Here is a 24,822-nt window from a genome sequence, read left to right as displayed (position 1 = left end):
ATCGGCAACTTAAACTCATTTTGCAGTATTTGGATAAGAGAAAAGGAGAAGGAAAAAACAAAACAAAACACGAATCTCTGGCGTAAGCCAAGGAAAAAGTCAAGATGTTTGCAAGAATTAGGAGCACTGGGCAGAAAAAGCAGGAATAAAAAGATTCAGTTAAGGACATCAATAAGAATGTTGACTTGTCGATGTGGGCTTTAAACTTGAAGGTAGTTCTATCACTGTTCCCTTAGAGGGGAGGTCTCTGTTTACTTATTCTGGAGCAGAGAGAAGCCCATTTTACTCGTTTGTTTGAAGTCAATTATGAGATAGCCCAGAACCCTGTCCATATATCAAAATGTTCATACATCAAAATGGGGACAAGGCTGTGGCAAAGAAGGGGAGTTGATTTATGCGAGGGTTCAGGGTGGTACGAGGTGTGACTGAACATAACCTGTGTAACGGGCACTGAGGCAAAGATGCAGGAGCTGGAACCATTTGCTTCTCAGCCTCCATGTTCCCATCCTTGTGTTACATCTCGGCAGTGATTTCAAACTGACGGTGAGATCCAGCTTTGGGAGTGTCAGGGCTTGGAAGGGCAAAACGGGTTCTAGAGAATGAGTCTGCTGCTGTCACTGCTCTGGCCTTCTCCTGGGCCCCGGCTAGTTCCCTCTTTGAGATTGAGATCCCCCTCGAAATGATCTGGGGGATTTTCAGCGGAGGAGCGGGAGATGGTCTAGGCCAGTGGTCGGCAAACTCATTAGTCAGCAGAGCCAAGTATCAACAGTACAACGATAGAAATTTCTTTTGAGAGCCAAATTTTTTAAACTTAAACTTCTTCTAACGCCACTTCTTCAAAATAGACTCGCCCAGGCCGTGGTATTTTGTGGAAGAGCCACACTTAAGGGGCCAAAGAGCCACATGTGGCTCCCGAGCCGCAGTTTGCTGACCACGGGTCTAGGCTAGTGATTACGAGCACAAGCTTTAAGTTAGACAGCATGGGTATGAATCCCAATTCTCTGTTCTTAGGTGAGTTTTACCTCTCCAATCCTTTGCTCTTCTGCCGAATGGAGATGATGATACAGCTACTCCGTAGGGCTTGCTGCTTATCTATATTGAGTACTTACTATGTGCCAGGCGCCAGGGACTTCCCATGCATCATCTCTTAATCTTCACAGCAAACATGAAGCAGTCCTGTTATTATTATTCCATTAGACAGATGATGAAACCGAGGCTTAAATAACTTAAGTTAGATAACTTGCTTCAAGTCACCCTGCTAGCAAGTGGCAAGCCTAGGATTTATACTGTTTGACTCCGAAGTTCAGACTCTTAACCACTACTCCTTGGTTGATTGTGGACTAATTAAAATAATGTATGTAGAAGTACCTGCCGCATGATAAGTACTCAATATATAGTGTTTATTTTTGTCCTCACTAATATAATAACTAAGGTTAGTAAATGTATGGGATGTGGCAGTGGGACTCTGTTTGAGAATCCTACCAGTAGCTCTCTGAGATGTGTTTCTGGGTACAATGAGTATCAGTCTATGAGTATGATTGATGTCAAAATCAACGGCAACATATTTAGCCATAGGAAAAACATGTGTGGCGAGTATTGATGCAAACTATGACTTGTGAACGTTCTGAAGCTAAAGAGACAAGCTAGACCTTTGACAGCTAATTATTCTTGATAGCAATGCACATTCTTATTGTTTCCTTCTTAGTACGGAAACCTAACTCTTGCCGAAGACACAGCCGTTGGGTCCACCATCTTGACCATCCAGGCCACGGATGCCGATGAGACGTTTACTGGGAGTTCTAAAATCCTGTATCGAATTACACAGGGAGATGACGAGGGGCGACTGGGGATTGACACTGATCCCCAAAACAACACTGGATACGTCATAATCAAAAAGGTACATGACTCTTTAATGGAATTTGTCTTTTTTCTTCGGTTAATGTCCTTATGGCTATGCAAGGACCTCTAAGCAGAGGTGATGGGTCAGCACTGACCTCTCAGGAGCGAAGGACCCTAGAGGACTCTGTCATTCCTGTCCTCCCAGAGGGCAAAGGCCAGGAACCTAGTTCTGGGTCTGTCATTCGCTGACCAAGTAAGCTTTGTGGGGGGAGGGAGGATTGCCATATAAAATACACAAAACACACGATAAACAATGTAATACTTGGGACAAACTTATACTAAAAAATTTGGTTGTTCATCTGAAATTCAAATTTAACAAGGTGTTCTAGATTTTTATTTGCTAAGTCTGGGTAGGGTGTGTGCTTAGGGCTTCTTCTCCCTTTGCAAATGTGGGGGTTAGACTGGATGAACCCTATGAGCCCTTAAGACTATAGACCTTTTCTTCTAACGTGCCAGCCATCGACTCCTCTTTAAAAAACGACTGGAAATTGATAGATAGCCTTTTAAGGTTGAATAGACACGTTTATCCTTTTTACCCTTTCTCCACCCACCCCTTCCTTTCGGGTCCCATCGTTTGCTAGAACAGCTCAGAGAACTCAGAGAAACACTAACATTTGCTCGTTTAGCATGTGTTAAAGGATATGGTAAAGGATACAGGCCAACAGCGAGATGAAGAGATAGGAAGGACAAGACTGCAGTGGGCCTGAGCGCAGGAGCTTCGGTCCCTATGGATTCAGGGTGCCCCGCCCTCCCAGCACATGCATGTGTTCACCAACCCAGAAGAGATCCTCGTACTTGTGGGATTTTTATGGAGGCTTCCTCATGTAGACAGGAGTGGTTATGAACTCCATCTCTAGCTTCCCTTCTCTTCCCTGGAGGGGATGGTAGGGTGGGGCGAAACGTTCCAAGCTTCTAATCAGGGCTTGGTCTTTCTGGTGACTAGCCCCCACCCAGGAGTTCACCAAGAGTTGCCTCATTAGCACAAAAGACATTTCTATTGCTCGGGGAATTCCAAGGGATTTAGGCGCTCAGTCTCAGGAACTGGGGTCAAAGGCCAAATATAAGAACCAAAGATGCTCTTTGTGCTCTTATCACTGAGGAAATTACAAGGATTTTAGGTGCTTCTGTGCCAGGAACTGAGGGCAGACACCAATATATATATTTTCTATTATTTTATGTGCCCCAAGTGATGCTTAGGATTAAACAAGTTTTATAGAAATGCTGTCCTACTTAGTTTGTACCCAAAGCTCTGGCCTGTCATGTGGTAGATCATGATACCCTTGAGGCCAAGGGGGTGTCAGGAGCAGGAAGGCTATTTCTTTGAGGCCAAGCCAGCGCATCAACATCTCTCCTGGGACTCCATTTCTCAAAATTCAGGGTTTTGTTTTAGCTTTAGTTTTTTAAGATGCAGATTTTGTCACTTCTCCATTTTAGCTGGTCATTTGGAATCCTGGGTACAGGACCTATTTTTCAGCCAGCCCACGCGTCATCTGGAAAAAGAATGCACGGTTTTTTCCCATGTTAACTATCCCCCGTTGCAACTCCGCTCCCTCAGCGCTTTTGTCTGTCTTCAGGTTGAGTCTAAGTCACGAGGTTTGTGCCTTGCAAACCCTGGTGTGCAGAAGAGCAGCTGCGGGCCTGAGCATGTCCTTTCAGCTTATCTGGTGACTGTGTCTCCTAGATGGATGTGAGGCCACCCCAAGAGGCCGTGATGGGTCTCTGGACTTGGCCTTGCAGGCATATCCCTGCATTATGAAGGATGGTACAGATGGTTCGACAGACTTGCCCTTGGTTAAGCTCTGCTGGTTATCATTAGCTAGTTTGCTATCTTTCATTGCTCATGTTTTCCCTGGAGGATTTGGCTCAGTGTTTTTCCTGGTGTGAAAGTTAAGCAGGCTGATCGATGACAGGCGGCTCCTTTTTTCCTTTGTTCTTCCATTCGATAAGGTTTAAGGGGCATTGACATCTTTCTAACTGGTCTCCCTGCCTGAGTCTGGGTCACCTCAAATCCATCCCTCACAGGGCTGCTCCCAGAGGTAACTTTCTAAAACACGAATCTGACCTTGTCAGTCTGGGGCTTACCACCTCTCTCTGCTCCTCAAGGATAAAGTCCCAGCTCTTCAGCTTGACGTACAACGTCTTTTCCACCACCTCTTTCTACTCTCAGCCTCGCATGTTCTGTTCTGGTAACACAGTGGACTTCTCATTTGCTGACGTACCGTCTCATTTCTTTATCCCTCACCTCTGGGAGCCACCGTGATGGGATAGAAATTCAGGGGGGAGACGTAAGACCTGTTTGGTGGGGAGGATGGGAGGTGCCTCCACTGCCTGAGCCCACAGATAGCTACGCTGCCTGCCTGAGCCTGGGCATGGCGGGACCGGCAAGGAACAGAAAACATGTCCTTTGTCCTTATCATGGGTTGCTCTGGGGGCTGCTGCCTTTCTGCTTCATCTGCCAAGATTTCTGCCAATTTGATGCCTTTGCCTTTAGCCCCTGAGATGGGGATTGGGTCTCTGGGTGTCAGAAGCTCCAGCTCCCTGCCCTTCACCCCTGCTCCTCTTTTGGCAGTGATCAAGACCATGTGGTAGTGATCAAGAAGTCATTGTGGGGCCCTAGCTGGCTTGGCTCAGTGGATAGAGCATCAGCCTGAGGACTGAAGGGACCCAGGTTGAATTCCGGTCAAGGGCACATGCCTGGATTGCGGGCTCCATCCCCAGTAGGGGGGTCTGCAGGAGGCAGCCAATCAATGATTGTCTCTCATCATTGATGTTTCTATCTCTCTCTCCCTATCTCTCTGAAATAAAAAAAAACATATATATATATTTTTAAAAAGAGGTCATTGTGGGGCGTACCCTGCGGACAGTGAGTGCTTATCTCTGTGAACAACCTCTCTCTTTACATTTCAGCTGGCTTATCAGATTTTATATCCTGTATATTTGTATTCTGTCCGTTGCTTCTTATTTTCTGTCTCAAATGAATTTGCATCTTCACATACAATGTGTTCTCTTCCATATGAGCAGTCTTTCTATTGAGCTAGAAATCGAGTTGTGATGTTGTGTGTGTCTGTGTGTGCATGGACGAGAGTGTTTTCTGGAAAGTGGAGGTCTTCTCTGGACTCTTTTCTACTGGGGCCCTCTAGGGCTCAAGAAGGACCAAGGCCTCTCATCTTTATGTTTCTTGGCTGATATGCCATGGGTCCTGCGTGCTAAGGAAGAGACAGGACGCAATGATGAATATAACACCATTTATCCTCTCAGAGAACTTATGGACAGTAGAATCTGAAATAGATAATAACGTAATTAGAATCCTGGTTGGGTACCGAGATTGCAGAGGATGTGGAGTTCATCCATTTGGGGATGGAGGGTGGGGATCAGGGAAGCCAGTCTGGAGAGGACAGCACTGAGCCCACTTCTGACTCAGGGGGAGTTTTTTCAAATGTTAAGGAAGGGCAGGCTGAGCTAATGCAATCATGTGTCAAACCTCCATGAGTTTTTCTCTTCACAAATGGATATTAACATTTTTGTTTAATCAATGACATGAATAGATATAAACTGAAGGACTGACAGCTCACCAAGAAGTCCTGGGTCCTGTAGGCATGGGAGAATGAACAAAATAGTGCAGTTTCCATAACCTAGAATGTACCCTCGGGGCTTTTCTTCAGTTCCTTCATCTTTTTGAGGTGCTGGGTACCACTGAGACTCTGATGAAACTACATATACTATCATTAGAAAGAAATCACATCTGCACATATATATAATATTTAGGTTTTGGCTTCTAGGGGTTCACAGATCGCCAGAAGCCCTTTAATCCCAGTTAAGAAGTCCAAGTTTAGGGGTTGTTCCACTCTTTAGGATTGGCAGTTTTCCCCATAGAATCAGGGACTCTGTGCCTTTAGGGAGACCTTCAAAGTCCCATAGAACCAATTGCTTACATCATATTTAAGTCCTTTCTGTGCTAGGTTGTCGCATGTTGTTTACGCCCATTCCTGAAACCTTCCAGAGTTGAGAACTGTTTTTGAAGCACCTCTGTCTGTCTTTCTATGTAGCCCTACTAAAATTCTTCCTCACGCTAAACCCAAATTGTGTGTGTGTGTTTTTTTCAATTCTGGCTCTGTCTGGAATGACCTGGAACAAGAGCATCTATCTTTCGATAATCTCTTCTAACCTCTCCCACTCTCCATGAGTTTAAGGACTTTTACTTCGGAATTTGGGTCCTGAGGTTCCTCTAAAATCGTTCCCCATATAATGGGGACATCTCTAAGCATTTTCCATGCTTGAGAGAATCAATAGGTTTCTGCTGAATGAGTGAAGGAACTGTCCCAGGGTTAGATAAATTTGGGGAGTGCGGCATTGATTGGCTCTTCTAGGAGAGTCTGCATGCATATTAGCACCTTAAAAGCTCTGATAAATCCTGCAGCACAGACTTTGTTCATGGCTCCATTATCATTGTGAGAAGTAGGTGTTTGCTGGCACTGACTCAATGAACTGCTGCTCTGTGAGAGTTTTTAAAGGAGAATAAGGAATGAATCTTATAGGGAACTAGTCATCCCCAAGTTAATTTTCTCTGTGTTTTTTTCCCCCACACACAGCCTCTTGACTTTGAAACAACAGCCATTCACAACATTGTGTTCCAAGCGGAAAATCCCGAGCCTCTGGTGCCCGGTGTGCAGTACAATGCCAGCTCGTTTGCCACGTTCACCCTTTTTGTGACAGATGTGAATGAAGCGCCTCAATTTCCCCTACACATATTCCAAGCAAAAGTCAGTGAAGACGTGGCCATAGGCACCAAAGTGGGCAACGTGACTGCCAAGGATCCGGAAGGTCTGGACATAAGGTAGAGAGCAGGGCTGGGCAAGCCTAGCTGTGCTGTGACCAAGGCCAGCGGGAGGGAAGAAGGGCTGGGGGCAGGGGGAGGGGGGGGGCGCAGAGGACCTGGCCTGACTCCAAGGCTCTCTCCTAAGGGAGCAGCCAGCGATTTGAAGCCATATCCAGTGCACTTGGTGAACTTGACCTTGGTTCCTGCAGGGGTCAGTACCCTGCGTGGGGAGCGGGGGAAATCCAGGCTCAGACAAGTGGGAAGCATGCCAGGTTGCATCCGGCCCACTCACTGCAGGTCCCACTGAGAGCTGGTAAGGTCAGGAGATGGGGTCCAGAGACGGGGCTGCCCAAAGCCAGGTTCTGTGTCTGAACCAGTCCCCATGGCCAAGGTTTGGGGAAGAGTTCCAGCCCAGCCCCTAAAGTCGACGGGAGGTCTAGACAGAGAGAATGAAGCAAAAGCCCAACTGGACAGACTCAGCCCCCTGACACAACTAAGGGAATATTCTGGATGCAGAGTGTACAGGTTCCTTGCCTCTCCAGAGAGTAGGTCTGGGGTAACACGACCCATTCCAGAACACACCTCTGGCGAGGCTAGCGTTCAGGCCAAGGTGGTTAAACAAATGCATGAATCTTAGCAATTCGCAATCTTTTTTTTTAATTTTTCCAGTGCAATAGGATTCACAAAGATTTGCCTTACAAATGTACAATGATCATTAATTTGCCCAAGAAATGTATGTATGTGTATATATCTATATCTGTGTCAACATATATAACCTCTTTAAGGTCACATAGTTAATGAGCACATAAACAGGACTGGAACCCAGATCTTTTGCTTCTATTGTATGACAGTCTCATGGTGTATGGCATAACCAATGTATATGGTTATGGTGACAATTCTTTAAGTTTCTCTAAACATTTGAGGGGAATCTTGTCTCCCAACAAGCACTTGGAATCAGTGCTAAGACCTTTTTTCTGATTGTCAGGGAGTAAAGTTCTCACCTCCTGTTTTAATCTTCTAGTTCATCCCTTCTCTAGTTTTTTAAAGAAGGAAAGTACAGTGGGAGCTGTACTGTATGGTTTGTACAGATACACTCTATATATCAGAGTCATAAAAATTCTGATGGGGGACATGTTTATAATTTTACAACCATTTCTTGTTTAACACATGCTTCTTCCTCCTTCATGAGAATGCTATAAAAATCATTAGACAAAGACAAGAGAATAAAACTTTGCGTTTATGAGTGGGGAAAACAAAGGCATTTAAAAAAACTCTCAGGTAGATCAAGGAGAAGATAGAATGTATATACTATTAAATGAGATTAGAAAGATGAGGAAGAAGACTGAGTAGGACAGCGTCCTGTAAGAAACAGTCTTGGAGGACAAATGAGAAAAGTGTGTTAAGAATAAAGAACAGTGAGCAGTTCAGAGGCTAGTGATAAGCCAGTTAAGAATTCAGATGACTCCAAAGATTTTGGCCTGAGTGAGTTAATTCTTCTCTTTCTCTCAGCTCCATAAATTTATAAACCATCAACACCCCATGGATCCTAATCCAATCCGCCAGTAAAGATTAGAGATTTTTTTCATTGAAATACATCCAGAATGCAAATGCTTCTCATCACTTTTGCCATGGTTCAGGCCACCATCGTCTCTTTTCTGGATTCATCCTTGCCCCACACTGAGTCTATTTGCTACAATCAGAATAGTCCTTTTAAAAGGAAATCAGATCACATGACTCCTCTGAGAGCCCTCCAAAGGGTTTCCATCTCTCTCAGGGATGAAATCCTGATTACACAGGGTTTCTTGTGCAGCACCTGCACACACAGCCCAACACAGTGCTTGGCATATAGAATATACTGTAATTGGAAAAAAATAATTTGCTGAACTAACACATCATAATTTTGTAATCATTATCTTTTCTTGAGCATGTAGATTGTTTTCAGTATTTTTTATTATATAAAACTAGAGGCCCGGTGCACGAAATTCGTGCACTGGGGGGAGGGGGAGGGGTCCTTCAGCTCAGCCTAAGCCAGCAGTCGGACATCCTTAGTGCTTCTGCAGAGGCGGGAGAGGCTCCTGCCACCGCTGCTGCGCTTGCAAGACATGAACCCGGCTTCTGGCTGAGCTGTGCTCCCACTGTGGGAGCACGCTGACCACCAGGGGGCAGCTCCTGCATTGAGTGTCTGCCCCCTGGTGGTCAGTGCATGTCATAGCGACTGGTCAACCAGTCAACTGTCTGCCCCCTGGTGGTCAGTGCACATCATGGTGAGCAGTTGAGCGGCCTTAGCATATCATTAGCATATTATGCTTTAATTGAATGGCCGACTGGATGACCAGACACTTAGCATATTAGGCTTTTATTATATAGGGTGTTTTGCATATTTGTATGCATGTAATTCTTTTATAACTTCTATTAAATTGTGGGGGTTTTTATTGAGGGAAAATTTCCAGAAGTGAAATGCTTTGGTCTAAAAAGGAACAGCCTTATGGCTATGATGTGTTGCTCCACAAAGGGCTGTACCAATTGTTTTTCCTGTGGTTCTAGGCTTGTCTCTCTCAAATTCATCTAACACACCTGCCCATGAGTTCCACTGGTAACACCAATATGACTGGGTTGCCTTCCTGCTGAACTCCATTCCAAGGCTGACCATTGCTTCCCATGATCTGGCTCGCTCCAGGCCCTCTGGCTTCGTCTTTTCCATCCACTGCTTCCCATTTTTACCCCGACACTGCTGGAGCGTCTGGCTCCCACACGGCAAGCTATTCCTTGGCCTCAGGCCATAGCGCGGCAATCCCTTCGGCTTAAAGCAGCTTCCTTTTCTTGCCTCAGCTAGCATCTACTCCTTCAGAAAGGCTGCTCTGATTCCCATGAGCTTCTCTGGGGCTCCATAGGGCCCCTTTCACTGTCTTTACCGCTTTCCCTTGGAGTTATTTATCTGTGTCTGTCTCCTCTCCTGGCCTGAGAGCCCCTTTTGGTAACCTCCCGTCTGCCTGAGATTTGCTGAACACTCAGTAGGTGTTTGTTGAATGAGAGAGTTCATGAGGCCACCAGTGGCCTCTGAGAACCCACCCATTCCCACAACGTCTCCACCGCTGGGTGCTCAGGTTTTCTTAGAAGGGTGGTTCGCTAACCCGTTTTAAAAGCTGGTCCCAGGCTGTTTTCATTGGAATTCTTTGATTGCCGGAAAAGTTTGTTTTTCCGCCCGAGTTTGCGGCTATACATTTTCTAATGAAACAAGTACAACTACCACTTTGTAAAGATGAGCAAATCCCCGTGTTGAAGACGGAAGCTAGGCAAATAAAGCATTAGTAGTATTACATGATGACCTTAGAAATATGCCGTAAATAACACGCCAGGGATAATGTTGACGTAACAGCATAGCGATGCATGAAGTGCCCTCCCGTTTCCACATAAAGTAACGCGGGCTTTCCTTTGCTCTTTTCCCTTCGTGAAGTTATTCCCTGAGAGGCGACGCGAGAGGCTGGCTCAGGATTGACCCTGCCACTGGCGAGATCTTCAGTGCGGCTCCGCTGGACAGGGAAGCTGAGAGTCTGTATCGCGTACAAGTGGTGGCAACTGAAGTAGGTGAGCAAAAAAAAAAAAAAAAAAAGTAACAAGTTAACAGGGGATGCACCAGTAGAAGGAGGAGGGAGGGAAAGTGAGTGGGTCAGATTGTCAGAATGTCTTGGAGTGGAAGAACAAGAAGGGTACAGAAGTGAAGGGAGTCCTAGCTGGTGTGGCTCAGTGGATAGAGCGTCAGCCTCAGGACTGAAGGGTCCCAGGTCCGATTCCGGTCAAGGGCACATGCCCAGGTTGTGGGCTCGACCCCCAGTGGTGGGGCATGCAGGAGGCAGCCAATCAATGATTCTCTCTCATCATTGATGTTTCTATCTCTCTCTCCCTCTCCCTTCCTCTCTGAAAGCAATAAAAATATATATACTTTAAAAGTGGAGGGAACTACTTCCTGGTTTTGTTTCAAGATGAGAACCGCCTGTGCTGAGCACCTGCGGGGGTGCCTACAGGCGGCCAGGGCTCCTGGGTGCTTCCTGAAGGGTCACAGCTCGAGGAAGGTCCCCGTGTGCCCGCCCCACTGCCCACCTGCTCCATAGAGCTTGGGGTTCTCCTGGAAGTGGGCTCAAACCGTTGCCTGGCTGGCCTACACTGTTCATTTCTCCTTCCACCTTAAGTGGAACACCTCCTCCTTTCTGAGGCAAACTGTGCTACTCGGTGTTCTCGCTTTGCTGTGTGCCAGACCCCCCTGAGGAGCTCGCCTTCTGACTCTGACGCCGTAGGCTTGGGGGCCCTGGGCATCCACCTGGGTTTTGATGAAGCAGGGTGAACTTTGGAAAGACTTATTATTTACACTAGTAGCCCTGCGCACGAATCCATGCGCTAGTAGCTCTCTGGGCGCCTGGCCGCTCCGCGCCTGCTGCCCAGAGGCTCTCCAGAGGCCCATTCGTGGCCGGGTGTGGAAAACTTGCCTCATCGCCGCAGTGACGAAACAAGCATTCCGCCAGGCCACTCATGCTACCCGCTCTTAGCCCCCCCGGGACTGGGGGACTCTGGCAGGGCTGAGAGGACTGGGCGCCACCATCTTGTGGCTATGGGTGCCACCATCTTTGTGACAGAGTGACAGTTAATTTGCATATTACCCTTTTATTAGATAGGATAAGCCAGGGGTGTTTGGATTGTCCTTGTGTAACCTTTGCATCTCATTTGATTCCGCTGGGGTGGCATATATTACCCACTAGTTATAAATGTGGACTTCCAGGGAATTTTAAAAATTAAAATTAAAATAAACTCACAGAAATAATATGCTTACCAGTGAGAAGAGTGGTGATTAAAACATTGAGTTTCTTTGCATTTAAATGGAATTTTTCAACTTAGAGGAGGAAGTCTGTTGATCTGATGCTGATTAGAGCCTCTAATTAGTAGATAGTAATTATATCTGCTTGGTTTACGCCCCCCCCCCCAAAAAAAATAATGAGAATTGAACAAATTATGACCAAATAAACACAGTTTTAGACCAAAAAAAACTTTTAAAATGTGAGGCCCAGGGTTGGGAGCGGGAATGGAGACCATTGCAGTAGGTGGGACTCATAAAAATGTTCCTCACCAGGGAAAAGATGAATAAGAACAAAGCACTGCAGTCAAGTGGAAGCAGCGAGAGGAGAAAGGCAGCAGCACGTGCCGCATTCGGAAGGGATGTGTGCAAGCAACAGCCTCTTGCTCCTTTCTAGTTATGCACACGCACATGCCACTGTCACACTGTATAGGCATTTAACTATTTAACTATTTAAAAAAAAATATATATATATATATATATTAAAGAGGATGGGAGAGGGAGAGAGAGAGACACACATGAATGATGAGAATCATTGATGGGTTGCCTCCTGCACGCCCCATACTGGGGATCGAACAAGCAATCCAGGCGTGTGCCTTGACCGGGAATTGAATCATAGCCTCTTGGTTCATAGCTCAACCACTGAGCCACATGCCTGGGCCATGCATTTAACTCTTGATTTAACCGATTGACCGTAGGAAGTTTCTGGCTGGGCCTTCCTGCTGTGCATTCTGCTGCAACATACCGCGGGGGCAACACTTCACTCTCATGTGCCCTAAAGGCCTTGCCCATTGAGCAGATGGATGAATCAAAACCAGGTTCACCACCCTGCTCCAATTTGCAGTTGGCGTCCCTGACATAATGGATGAAATGACCCCCAGAGCACAGCAGCTTTTGCTTCTTTGGTTAAGTGTAGTCAGGGACACAGAAAACATTTGAAAAGAAAAGCAAGAAGACAGGGATCACGGGACTTGAAGTGGGTTGGAGCTGGAGATTGTAGAAACAGTATCTGTGTTGAAGTCGGGGAGAATGAGAGCAGTGTCTTTGTGTTGCACTGACAGCCGTGTTTGAAGCGCTCAGTGTGAGAACTTGCTCCTCCTGCAGCACTGTGGGGTAGGTATGTTAATGACCATGTTTTACGGATGAGGAAACCAAGGCACCGAGCAGCTACGCAGCTTGCTCACGATCACATAGCTACCAAGCATTTAGGCTACCGAGTCCAAGTGTCTCACCACCCTCCCAGAGTGAGTAACTGTTGTGCAGCCCTTCACTCTTTCCTAAGAACACGGCCTGACGCTCTATCCACTGAGCCACACCAGCTAGGACTCCCTTCACTTGTGTACCCTTCTTGCTCTTCCACTCTAAGATATTCTGACAATCTGATCCTCCCAGAGCCACATGCATTACAGCCGAATAACCGAGGCTGAGAAACCATAAAGGGCATGCCTGAGTCAGTGGTGTGGAGCAATGGAAGGGGTGGGCTCTGACGGCAGACCTGGGCTGGAAGCTCACCTTGCTGTATGACCTTGGGCCGGTCACACACCTTCTTTGGGCCTCATCCTTCTACCTGTACATGCGAATCAGAGCCGTTGTGAAGTAATGTCTATAAGACATCAGCACATCAATCTGATTATTATCATGAAGGCTTTTAACCGGGTCTGATTCTAAACGCTTGTCATCTTTCTGCTACCTCAATATACCCAACTACTTGAATTGTAATGAGAAAAAAAAAAAAAAAAAAAAGGAAAGAAATATCCTTTCTTATTAAGAGGAAGTGAGAGAGCTGATATTCATTTTCAACCACTCCATTCCCTAGGTGGGTCCTCCTTGAGCACCACAGCGGGGTTCCACCTGGCCCTGACGGACGTGAATGACAACCCCCCGCGGCTAGCGAAGGAGTACACGGGCTTGTTCTTCTGCTACCCCCTCAGCGCGCCCGGAAGCCACATCATCGAGGCCACGGACGATGATCGGCAGCCATTTCGGGGTCCACAGTTTACATTTGCCCTTGGCAGCGAAAGCTTACAAAACGACTGGGAGATTTCCAAAGTCAATGGTGAGTTGTCAAACGCACGTGGAGAAAGGCGCTGGTGGGTGATGACATTGGCTTGTATTGGCCTCGATGGGCCTGCAGCCCTCAGCACAGGGCATTCTCCCAGGCTCCAGGGAGGAGCCGCCTGCTCTGGCAACTGGCAGAGGGGAGAAGCCCCAGGCTTAGGAGGGAGGGAAGATGGCTAACACACAGCCATCCCCCGTAGCATATGGAGACGGATAGTTGGATACTAGTAATCTGAGCAGCATTTGCAAAATTTCCAGTGGCAGCTGAGAAACAGATTTCATACTGATGTTTAAAAACAGCTTTATTGAAATACTAGAGGCCCGATGCAGGAAATTCGTGCAAGAGTATGCCTTTCTTCCCCCCCCCCCCCCGCTTCCCCCCCCACCCCCCCCACCCCCCACTGCTGGCACTGGCTTCCCTCTGGCACCCGGGACCTGGGCTTCCCTCACAGCCCTTGTTTCATCTGGAAGGTCGTCCGGAAGGATGTCCGGTCTAATTAGCACATTACACTTTTATTATTATAGATAATTGACATACAATAAGCAGCACATATTTAAAGCATACAATTTTATAAAAATTGACATATGTGAGCACCATTGAATGCAGTCAGCACGATCAGGATAAGACCCCCTCCCCCCAAAAAAGTCTTACATGCTGTTAGAGTCCCCATTTTCAGCCCACTCTGCCTTTCCCCCATCACCAGGTAACTACTGATCTTCTTTCTATCTACTATAGATTAGTTTGCCTTTTCAAAAATTTTATCAAGCCTTGACCAGTTTGGCTCAGTGGATAGAGCCTCGGCCTGTGGACTCAAGGGCCCCAGGTTCTGTTCCGGTCAAGGGCTTGTACCTTGGTTGCGGGCACATCCCCAGTAGGAGTTGTGCAGGAGGCAGCTGATCGATGTTTCTCTCCCAACGATATTTCTAACTCTCTATCCCTCTGCCTTCCTTTCTGTGAAATATCAATAAAATATATTTTTTTAAAAAGAATTTTCTCAAAATAAAGTAATACAATAAGTAATCTTTTTTCATCTGGCTAATTTCACTGAGCATATTTATTTGGGGTTTCAGCCATGTTGTTGTGTGTATCAATACATCTTTTTTTTTTAATTGCAGAGTAGCATTCCATGGCATGACTCTATCACAATCTGTTATTCACTCACTAATTGATTGTCATTTAGGTGACTTCCAATTTTTGCTGTTACAAACGAAGCTGCTACGAACATTTGTGAACAAGTATTTTGTTGGAGCACATACTTTCATTTTCTGGTTAAATATCTAGAAGTACAATGCTGGGTACTGTGGTAGCTGTACGGTTAAATTTTTAATTTAAGGAACTGTCACATTGCTTTCCAAGTAGTCTAACATTTTAAAGTCCCACCAGTGTGTTAGAGTCCTCAACATTCTCCTTAATACTTGCTATGCTCAGTCTTTTTAATTTTAGCCATTCTAGTGGGAGTGTAATGGTATTTCATGATGGTTTTAATTAATATTTCCCTAGTGACTAATGATGTTGAGCATCTTTTCATGTACTTATATGCCATTCATATATCTTCATTGGTGAAGTGTCTGGCCAAATATTGTGCCCATTTTTTTTTAATTGGCTGTTGGGCATCTATTGTTGAGTCATCAGCATTCTTTGTATAGTAAAGGTACAAATTATCTGTCAGGTACATGTTTGCAAACATTTTCCCCCAGGCTGTGGCTTGCATTTTCATTTTCAACAGTGTGTTTTGCAGAACAGATTTAAGATTTTTGATGATATCTGACTTTTTTCCTTGTATAGTTGGTGACTTTTGATGTGATGTTTAAGGAATTTTTGCCAAACTTGAGGTCTCTATAATTTTCCAATTTTTCCCCCAAGGGTTTTATAGTTTTGGGTTTTATAGTTTTATCTTTTACATTCAGCTCTACGATTGATTTCAAGTTAATTTTAGTACATGGTGCATGGTAAAGGTCCAGGTTCATTGTTTTTAATATGGCTAATTGTCCTAACATTATTGAAAATATTCTTCTCACATTGAATTGCCTTGGCAGCTTTATCAAAAATCCAGTGACCACACACACACACACACATATGTGGATCTATTTCTGGATTTCCTTTTCTGTCTCATTGATCTCTTTGTCTTTATACCAATACTGCACTGTTTTGATTACTGTAACTCTATAATAAGATGAAATCAAGTAGTGTAATTTTTCCAACTTTGTTAATTTTTGAGATTATTTCATCTATTGTAGGTCACTATACATTTTAGAATATAGTTTATCAATTTCTACCAAAAAAGCTGATGGAGATTATGATGGGGATTGTGTGAACCTGTAGCTGAATTTGGAGGACAATTAACATCGTAACAGAATTGAATCTTCTACCCATGAACATGACATATGTCTCCTTTATTTAGGTCTTTCTTAATTTTGCTGGGCAATATGTTTTAATTTTCAGTGTATCGTCTTTGCAAATGTTCCCCTAAGCATTTCATATTTCCACCTAAGCCTGGTATTTAAAATATTTTAGTTATTAAGTAGTTTCAGGCTTAAGGAATAGAATTGATGATTTTTGTGTGTTATTCTTGTATCTTATAACGTTGCTGACCTCATTATCAGTTCTTTCTTGTTTTTAGATTCCAAAAATTTGCTACATATACAATCGTGTTGTCTGTACATAAGAACAATTTTATTCCCTTTCCAATCTGAATGCTTTTATTTATTAATTTTGCTTTATTGCTGGCTAAAACCTTCAGTACAATGCTGGATGAAGGTAGCGAGAGAAGAGATACCTTGGCGTGTTCCTGACCTTAGGGAGGAAGCATTCCTCGTTCACCATCACGTCTAAAGTTAGCTGTGGGTGTTTGTAGATGCCTTTTATCAGGTGGAGGACTTTCTCTTCTCTTCCTAACTCTCTGAGAAGGTTGTTTGCTTTTTAAAAATTAGAAATGGGTGTTAAAATTTTCAAGTGCTTTTTTTGCATCTATTGAGATGATTGTATGGTTGATTTGTGTGTGTGTGTGTGTGTGTGTGTGTGTGTGTGTGTGTGTGTGTGTTTTAATCTGTTAATTGGTGAATCAACTTTGGGACGTAAACCAGTTCCTAGGATAAAGCCCACTCGGTTGTGAAATATTTTTTTATATTGTTGAATTTGATTTAGTAAAATTTTAAGAAATTTTACATTTATATTCATGAGGCGTATTAGTCTACTTTTTGTGGGGGTAGTGTCTTTGTCTGGTTTTGATGCCAGAGTACTGCTAGCTTCATAGAATGAGTGAGGAATGTTCTTCTCTTTAATGATCTGGTACCGTTTGTATAAAAACAAATTTTTTTCTTCCTTCAAATTTGGTAGAATTTACCAGTGAAGCCATGTGGGCCTGGAGTTTTATCCACAAATACAACTTCTTTAATAGATATAGGGCTATTCAAGTTATAGACTTCTTCTTGGTTGAGTTTGTAGTTTATATCTTTCAAATAATTTGTCTATTTCATTTGATTTATTTAATTTATTGGCACAACTTATTTGTAATATTATTTTATTATTCACTTAATATCTTTAGGCTTTGTGGTGGTATGACCTCATTTTGATACTGGAAAATAATGTCTCTTTTTTTTCGCTGACCAATCCAGCTAAAGGCTATTCATTTTATTGATATTCTCAGAGAACCAGCTTTTGATTTCATTGATTTTCTCTATTGTGTTTTTGCTTTGTATTTCATTGCTTATAGATATATATCATTTTCTTTATTCTTCTTATGCTATATTTAACTTGTTCTTGTATTATTTTCATTATGGTGGAAGCTGAGGTAATTAACTGGAGAATTTCTTTCTTTGTTAATATAGGCATTTGGTGCTATAAACTTATCTTTTAGTGTCACTTTAACTGCATTCCACAAAGTTATGTATTGTGTTTTCATTTTCATTCAGTTTAAAATACTTTCTAACTTTTTTTAAAAAAAAATTTAGATTTCTTCTGTGACCCATGAGTTATTTAGAAGTGTGTTATTTAGTTCCCCAATATTTGAGTATTTTCTGTATCTTTCTGGTTATTTTCTAACTTAATTCCTTAGTGACCAGAGAACATTTGACTGGAATACATTTCAATTTATTGAGCCTTTTTTTGTTTTGTTTTTTCAGTACTTTAAAGATTTCTCCACTGTATTCTGGATTGCATTTTTTCCTTTTTGTTCCCTTGAATGTAATGTGCCTTTTTACTCTGGATGCTTTTAAGATTTTTCTCTTTATTACTAACTTTAAGCAATTTGATTATTATGTGCCTTTTCATAGTTGTTGTGTGTTTTTTTCTTTTCCCTGAGATTTGCGGATTGAGAATTTAGTTTTTATTAAATTTGGGGTTGGGGAAATTAGCAATAATTTCTTCAAATATTTTTTCTTTGTAATTCAGTGTTCATGGCAACTTTATGAACATAACTACTGGGGATTATGATAACTGACTGTATTTAGTATTCGTTTCTACAGAGAAATCATAAACTGAGGACTTGAAAAACGCATGAACTCTTTTTGACATTATGGAAGGTACATGTGGAGTGGGATACTTTGGGTAGTTTAACTCAGACTTAACCATTTTCCAGTCCCCTCTGTATGTGATTCGAATATGAGCTTGATTCCTGCTGATCTGGGTACTGAAGCTGCCATTCATTTTACTCCTATTCTGACAGGAACTCATGCTAGACTCTCCACCAAACACACCCGCTTCGAGGAGAGAGTTTATAATGTCCCAATCCGCATCAATGATGGGGGTCAGCCACCCTTGGAGGGGACTGTCTCTTTACCAGGTGGGTATTTTGCTGCAGGCAACCTGGGATAGTGTCTGTTCCCACGGGGAGGTGGAAAGAATTGTCACCTTTGAGATGAGATTCTGCCCTTGTTTACTTAAAAACTTAAACTACCAAATCCTGTTCTGCTTTTCAGTCACTTTCTGCACGTGTGCGGAAGGGCGGTGTTTCCGGCCAGTAGGTCACCTGCCTGGGATCCCTACTGTGGGCTCGACAGTTGCCATACTCCTGACCACATTATTGGTCATTGGTGAGTGTAATCTCTCAGATTCAAGGATTTCTGTTCTGGTCCTTAGAAACATTAGCTCACCTAAGGGTCTGCTCTAGTGGCTGGTCAAATGGCAACCTAGGCTACAGCCAAGAATATAGATCACCAGTAAACCATATCAAACCCTCCTGGTTGGAGGTACTGTTTTAGTATCACCCTCTTCCTTTCATTGCCTGATTGGTTGCTTTGGGAAATATGAGGCTTTAAAGCGTAAATGTTGGTGTGTAATTATAATCCATGGTAATCTATTGTGACCCTCTGTATTTCTGTGGTTTCCGTTGCATCGTCTCCTTGACATCTGATTTTATTGATTTGGGCCACTTCTCTTTTTCTCTTTGAGAATATGGGTGAAGTTTTATCGATTTCGTTTCTTTTCAAAGAACCACCTCTTTTTAACTTTTTTCTTTAAATCCCTATTTCATTTTATTTCTGCTCCGATCTTCATTATTTTTTCCTTCTCTTTGCTTTGGGTTTGTTCTTCCTTTCCTAGTTCATTTGGGTTTAGAGTTAGATTTTGTACTTTTACTTGAGATTTTCTTTTCCTTTTTAAGTCCGCCTTTATAGCTGGGAACTTCCCTCTCAGAACTACTTTTGCTTGCATCCCGTAAATTTCAAAGAGTTGTGCTTTCATTTATCTCAAGATAGTTTCTAATTTCCTATTTGATTCCTTGGTAGTTTAGACGCATGTTGGTGAGTCTGTATGTATTTGTGTTTTTTTCCAGTTTTATCACCCCTGTAGACTTCTAGTTCATGCCGTTGTGGTCAAAAAAGATGCCTGATATGATTTCAGTCTTCTTAAGTTTATTGAGACTTGTTTTGTGATCTACATGTGTTCTATCCTGGGGAATGTCTCATGTGCACTTAAAAATATATATATGTTAACATGTATCTATTAAGGTAATGTGGTCTAATGTGTCCGTTAAGGTCAATTTTTCCTTGTTGATTTTCTCTCTGAATGATCTATTCATTGATGAAAGTGGGGTATTAAAGTCCCTACTATAATTGTATAACTGTCGATCTCTCTTTTTATGTCAGTTAGTATTTATTTACATATTTGGGTGCTCCTACATTAGGTGCATAGATGCTTACAAGTGTTACATCCTCTTGTTGGATTAAGCACTTTATCATTATGCGATGCCCTTCTTTGTCACATCTCACAGTCTTCGTTTTAAAGTCTATATTGTCTAAGTGTTGCTACCCCAGCTTTCTTTTGATTTCCATTTGCATATGTCTTTTTCCATCCCTTCACTTTGTCTGTTTATATTTAGATCTGAAGTGGGTCTTTTGTAGACAACATTATGTATAGGTCTCGATATGTTTTCCTTTCAGCCACCCTCTGTCGTTTGATTGGAGCATTTAGTCTATTTATATTTACAGTAATTATTTTGATAGGTATGTGTTTCTTGCCATTTTGTTTGTTGTTTTCTAGTTATATTTGTAGTTCTTCTCTGTTCCTTTCTTTTTCTCTTGCTTTCATCCCTTGTGATTTGATGAGATTTTTTAGTGTTATATTTAGATTTCTTTCTCTGTTTTTGTGTATGTCTATTATAGGTTTTTGGTTTGTGGTTACCATGAGATTATATAATCCATATCATAAAAGGACTGTAATGGTATCACGACCAAACAAGCTGCGGCTCTCGCGGTGGGCGGGGCAGGGTGCTGGCGGCATCCGAGGATCATGCGGGGTATTGCAGGGCAGTGGATATGGCCCTGATGGCAGACTAGGCCTAGGGGACCCTACACACGCATGATTTAATCGTGCGCTGGGCCTCTAGTAGTATATAATAGTCTATTTTAAGTTGTTGGTTGCTTAAGTTCAAATGCTTTCTAAAAGTACTACATCTCTATCCCTCACCCATTTTATGTTTTTGGCATTATATATCTTTCTTTGTGTGTGTATGTTTGTATCTCTTAACTAATTATTGTTGATATAAATGATTTTACAACTTTCGTTTTTTAACATTTATATTAGTTTTATAAGTGGTTGATCCACTAGTTTTACTACATGTTTGCCTCTGCTAGTGAGATTTTTTCCTTTTATATATTTTCTTATATCTAGTTTTGGCCTTTTTTTTTCTGCTCACAGAAGTTTTTTTAATATTTCTTGCAATGCCAGTTCAGTGGTGATGAACTCTTTTAGCTTTTGCTTGTTTGAGAAACTCATTTTCTCTCCTTCAATTCTGAAGGATAAGATTATCTGGTAGAGTATGTCTTGGTTATAGGTTTTTCCTTTCATCACTTTAAATATATTGTGCCACTCCCTTCTGGCCTGCAAAGTGTCTGATGAAAAATCAGCTGATTGTTTTATGGGGATTCCTTTGTATGTAACTTTTTTTTCTCTTGCTACTTTTAAGATTTTCTTCTTTGTTTTTAACTTTTGACATTTTAATTATGATGTGTCTTCATGTGGGTCTCTTTGGGTTCATCATGTTTGGGATTGTCTGTGCTCCCTGTTCAAGGGTGGGGAATGTCTGGCCCACAGGCCGTGTAAAGCCCTCGAAATCATTTGGTCTGACCCTGCCAAGGCATTAGGGGTGAGTTAATTAAATGTTTGACAAACTATAGAAGGCTAATTTATAAGTTGACAATTTTGTATGGCCCACGAATGATGTTATAAATATCCAAATGGCCCTTGGCAGAAAAAAGGTTCCCCACCCCAGCTTGGATATCTGTTTCCATTGCCAGGCTAGGGAAATTTTCCAGCCAATATTTCTTCACATAGGTTTTCTGTCCTCTTTCTTTTCCTTCTGGAACCTCTTTAATGCAAACGTTAGTAAACTTGATGTCCCAGAGGTCTCTTATATTCTCCTGATCATGTTTTTTTAAATTCTTTTTTGCTGTTTTAATTGGGTGATTTCCATTACTTTGTCTTCTATATCACTTACCTGATTTTTTTAAATTAGCTAATCTGCTGTTGATTCCCTCTGTGCATTTTTTCATCTCAGTTTATTGTATTCTTCAGTTCTGATTGGTTCTCTTTTACATTTTCTATCTTTTTGTTCCTTCTGTGTATACCCATACTTCTCCTGAGCTCAGTGAGCATCCTATGATCATTACTTTGAACTCTATCGGATAGATTGCTTATCTCCATTCATTTGGTCCTTTTTCTGGGGTTTTATCTTGTACTTTTGTATGGAACATATTCCTCTGTCTCCTCATTTTGCCTAAGTCCCTGTGTTTATTGTACATATTAGGTAGACCAGCCATGTCTTGCAGTATGGAGAGTGCCCTTATGTAGAGGTGTTCTGTGGGGCCCAGTGGCACAATTGTCATGATGACACTGGTATGTGGGACAGACCCCTGGCTCAGCTGGATGTGGTGTTCAGTTGCGACTGCTGCTGATGCACTGATGTAGCATGTAGGCCTCTGGTGTGGGTGGCAGATGTGTGTGGGGGTTAGCGCCCCCCCCCCCGCCCCAGATTGGGGCACTGCTTTGGAGGGGCTCCAGAGCCACCAGGGGCCACCTGCCAGGGTCCTTGCTTTACGTTTCTAAATGGGTCTCTGAGCATCCCGTCTTTTCTGCCATGATTTCTCCCGTGAACTTAACTGCCACATTAATTAAAAAACAACAACTCCCTTTTCCATATTGGTCTCTGACTTATAGTACACATTTAGTGCTAAAAGGCACAATGTAATTTTGAAGGGGTTCAGAGATGGGGGAAATCTCAGAGGTTAGATAGTCTCAATCTGGAGCCATGAGGAAGGTGACAAGGAAAAGGTGATATTTGATGTGGACACAGTGAAAGTGGGCTTTAGGCAGGTGAACACGTCTGAGAACAGCTTTCTGGTTGTTCTGATTGGACTATTTCTTCTGTGGAGAGGGATGAACGACTGGAATCAACATTTATTGACGATGTACAAAGTTCAGGAACTCTGTCTGATGCTTACACACTTAATTTTCAGAATAGTGCAGGCATTAGATTCTATATTCTTTGATAGAGACCAAGCAATAGCTACCAGCTTAGATATGATTTAGGACTTGGTGCATACTTACTGACAATAAGAAAAGTGATAAGCTTACTTATCCAAGAAGGTCAAGGCCTACAATCCCCTTTTCACCAAGACAAAACAATTTTGTTGAACCACAAGCATAAATGAAGTTGTATGAGTCACTTCTTCCTACCAGGGTACTTATTGCTTTATAAATAAATGTGACAATATATTTTAAGATTCCATCTATTTGACCCTGAGTTTTCTCTTTCAGGTATAATTTTAACAGTTGTGTTTATTCGAATGAAGAAGAATAAAGGCAAAGATAATGTTGAAAGTGCTCAGGCATCTGAAGTCAAACCTCTGAGAAATTGAATTTGAAAAGGAATGTTTGTACAAGTGCCATTTGGATAACACCACCATTTAACCCCATAGTTTTTGCTTTTTATCCAACATATGCACTATAATTTTTTACAGATATGCCTTCTTGCCCTTTAATATTTTATTACTTTTAGGTATTTTGTGTGCTATAGACATCAGAGATATTTTCCATTTTCTCATGACACTTTTCCTTCTGCAAAAGCCTTAGCTATTTATCCCAAAACAAAATATATGTGTTTTTCCCCTTTAGGGAAAGATGGGATGATGAAATAGCCTGGTTTTTTTTGTTGTTGTTGTTTTTTTTTCTTCATCAAGGAGATTTATCAGTCATCCACCACAGAACTTCCTGGACTCAATTTATGCTTCTTATCCATTTGTCTCCCTCCTTTCTCCTTTAGTATTTCACTAATTTAAAAACATTTGTTGGAGAAAAAAAACAAAGTGAAGTTTTATTTAAAATTAAAAGATGAACTTTGTCCCTTAGTTTGAACAGAAACTCTTGGGTGTTGTTAGCCTTCTGTAGTTCAGTGTGGCTTTGTGTTGCTCTTCGTTTGAGGTTCTTCTACTTGGGAGTGCTACAAGCCCTCCACCGACCACATAGAAGCCCACGGCAGAAACAACCACTGGCTGGGTTTACGTACTACCTGCTACACTTGCATGCTGCCCATGTTTTCTTTCTGTGTATATTAATAAAGTTTTGGTTATTGTATATTTAATGTGTGGAGGAAAATAAGGAAGCTTGAAAGAAGTGGTGACAAAGATCAAGAATAAATGTTGGCTGTGGTTGGTTTTGTTGCCCGAATCTCTTTGGTTCTGTTTCCTCGTTCTTTGCATTTGTTGGGAAAAGGGCTGGATCACAGTGGTTACCTGCTGTTTATCAAAATTGCCTTCCACGTAGAGTTAGCACAAGAGGAGGGGTCTACAATGAAGTAACATTTCACTGCTCTTGTGACCATGGGATGGGTTTAAGGCAAATATGCTAGAAAATTTAAAATTTAAATGAGAACCTTAAAGATTTGGGAGCATTTCTCGTCCCAGAGCTGTTTTCTGACTCCTGATTTGAGCCTTGAAAGCATTTGACGTTACACAACCTCTCAGAATTTTCTGAAAAGAACTCATATCTAAGAAAGGTGCTCTTACAGTAATGGTTAAAGCAGGCCATGGAGTTATATTTTTCATAAATAATCCTGCTTGTGGGTTCCTATTCTTAAAGTAAAAAAAGTGAAAACCAAAGAAAATATTCAAACTCTGTTTCTAAGACTTCAGTATTACTTCCTTGTATCCCGTGCTTTAAACTCTACCTGTGTTTTGTTTTGTTGTTGTTTTCCACAAGAGGTGATTGGGAGTCTCATGATGGGTGAGGCTCTCTCCTGGATCTCCACACATTAAAAGACAAACCAAAGAGAACAAAATCCAGAAACACCAAAAGCATATTTACTTCACAAATGATTCCCCCACCTAAGGGATAGTCTAACATCCTTAGCAGCTTCTATAGAGATTTTTGCTTGTGTGTTATTGACCAAGAGTGACTGTGACCTGACATTTAGGTCACTTAAAAAAAAACTACATTATTGCTTGTCCTGCTTATTTTCAAGAAATAATATTATCATTACTGAAAGACCAAGGCATTCCCAAGGCCTTTGATTTTGGTTTTGGGTTTAAGTCTGCTGAGATGGGCTCAGGAGGTCTCTCCTGCCTCAATTTAATTATGTCTTCTCTGGACCAACTTGTATCACCTAATAATAGGCTGAACACATGGAACCTTTTAATCTAAAATCATTGATTAATATTCATACTTCTTGTGCTGTTTCATTCTTGGGTGGGCCCTTCCTCCCAACCTTCTCTT

At 42.4% G+C, this 24,822-nt stretch overlaps 1 protein-coding gene across 1 annotated transcript in view; it reads left to right on the top strand.

Moving 5' to 3' along the window:
- CDH17 (cadherin 17) overlaps window positions 1-23,771 on the top strand; it is a 60,439-nt gene extending 36,668 nt beyond the window's left edge. The window contains exons 12-18 of the mRNA XM_079796108.1: window positions 1,706-1,897; window positions 6,489-6,733; window positions 10,170-10,300; window positions 13,375-13,614; window positions 18,281-18,397; window positions 18,534-18,647; window positions 22,870-23,771. Coding sequence (XP_079652234.1) covers window positions 1,706-1,897; window positions 6,489-6,733; window positions 10,170-10,300; window positions 13,375-13,614; window positions 18,281-18,397; window positions 18,534-18,647; window positions 22,870-22,970 — 1,140 coding nt within the window. The 3' untranslated portion in view covers window positions 22,971-23,771. The remainder of the gene's footprint in view (window positions 1-1,705; window positions 1,898-6,488; window positions 6,734-10,169; window positions 10,301-13,374; window positions 13,615-18,280; window positions 18,398-18,533; window positions 18,648-22,869) is intronic.
- The last annotated feature ends 1,051 nt before the right edge of the window (window positions 23,772-24,822 follow it).

This window comes from Cnephaeus nilssonii, assembly GCF_951640355.1.
Source record: "Cnephaeus nilssonii genome assembly, chromosome: 18".
Classification (NCBI taxonomy): domain Eukaryota; kingdom Metazoa; phylum Chordata; class Mammalia; order Chiroptera; family Vespertilionidae; genus Cnephaeus; species Cnephaeus nilssonii.
The sequence above is the reverse complement of the archived record's forward strand: the minus strand, read 5'-3'. Positions and strand labels throughout refer to the sequence as shown.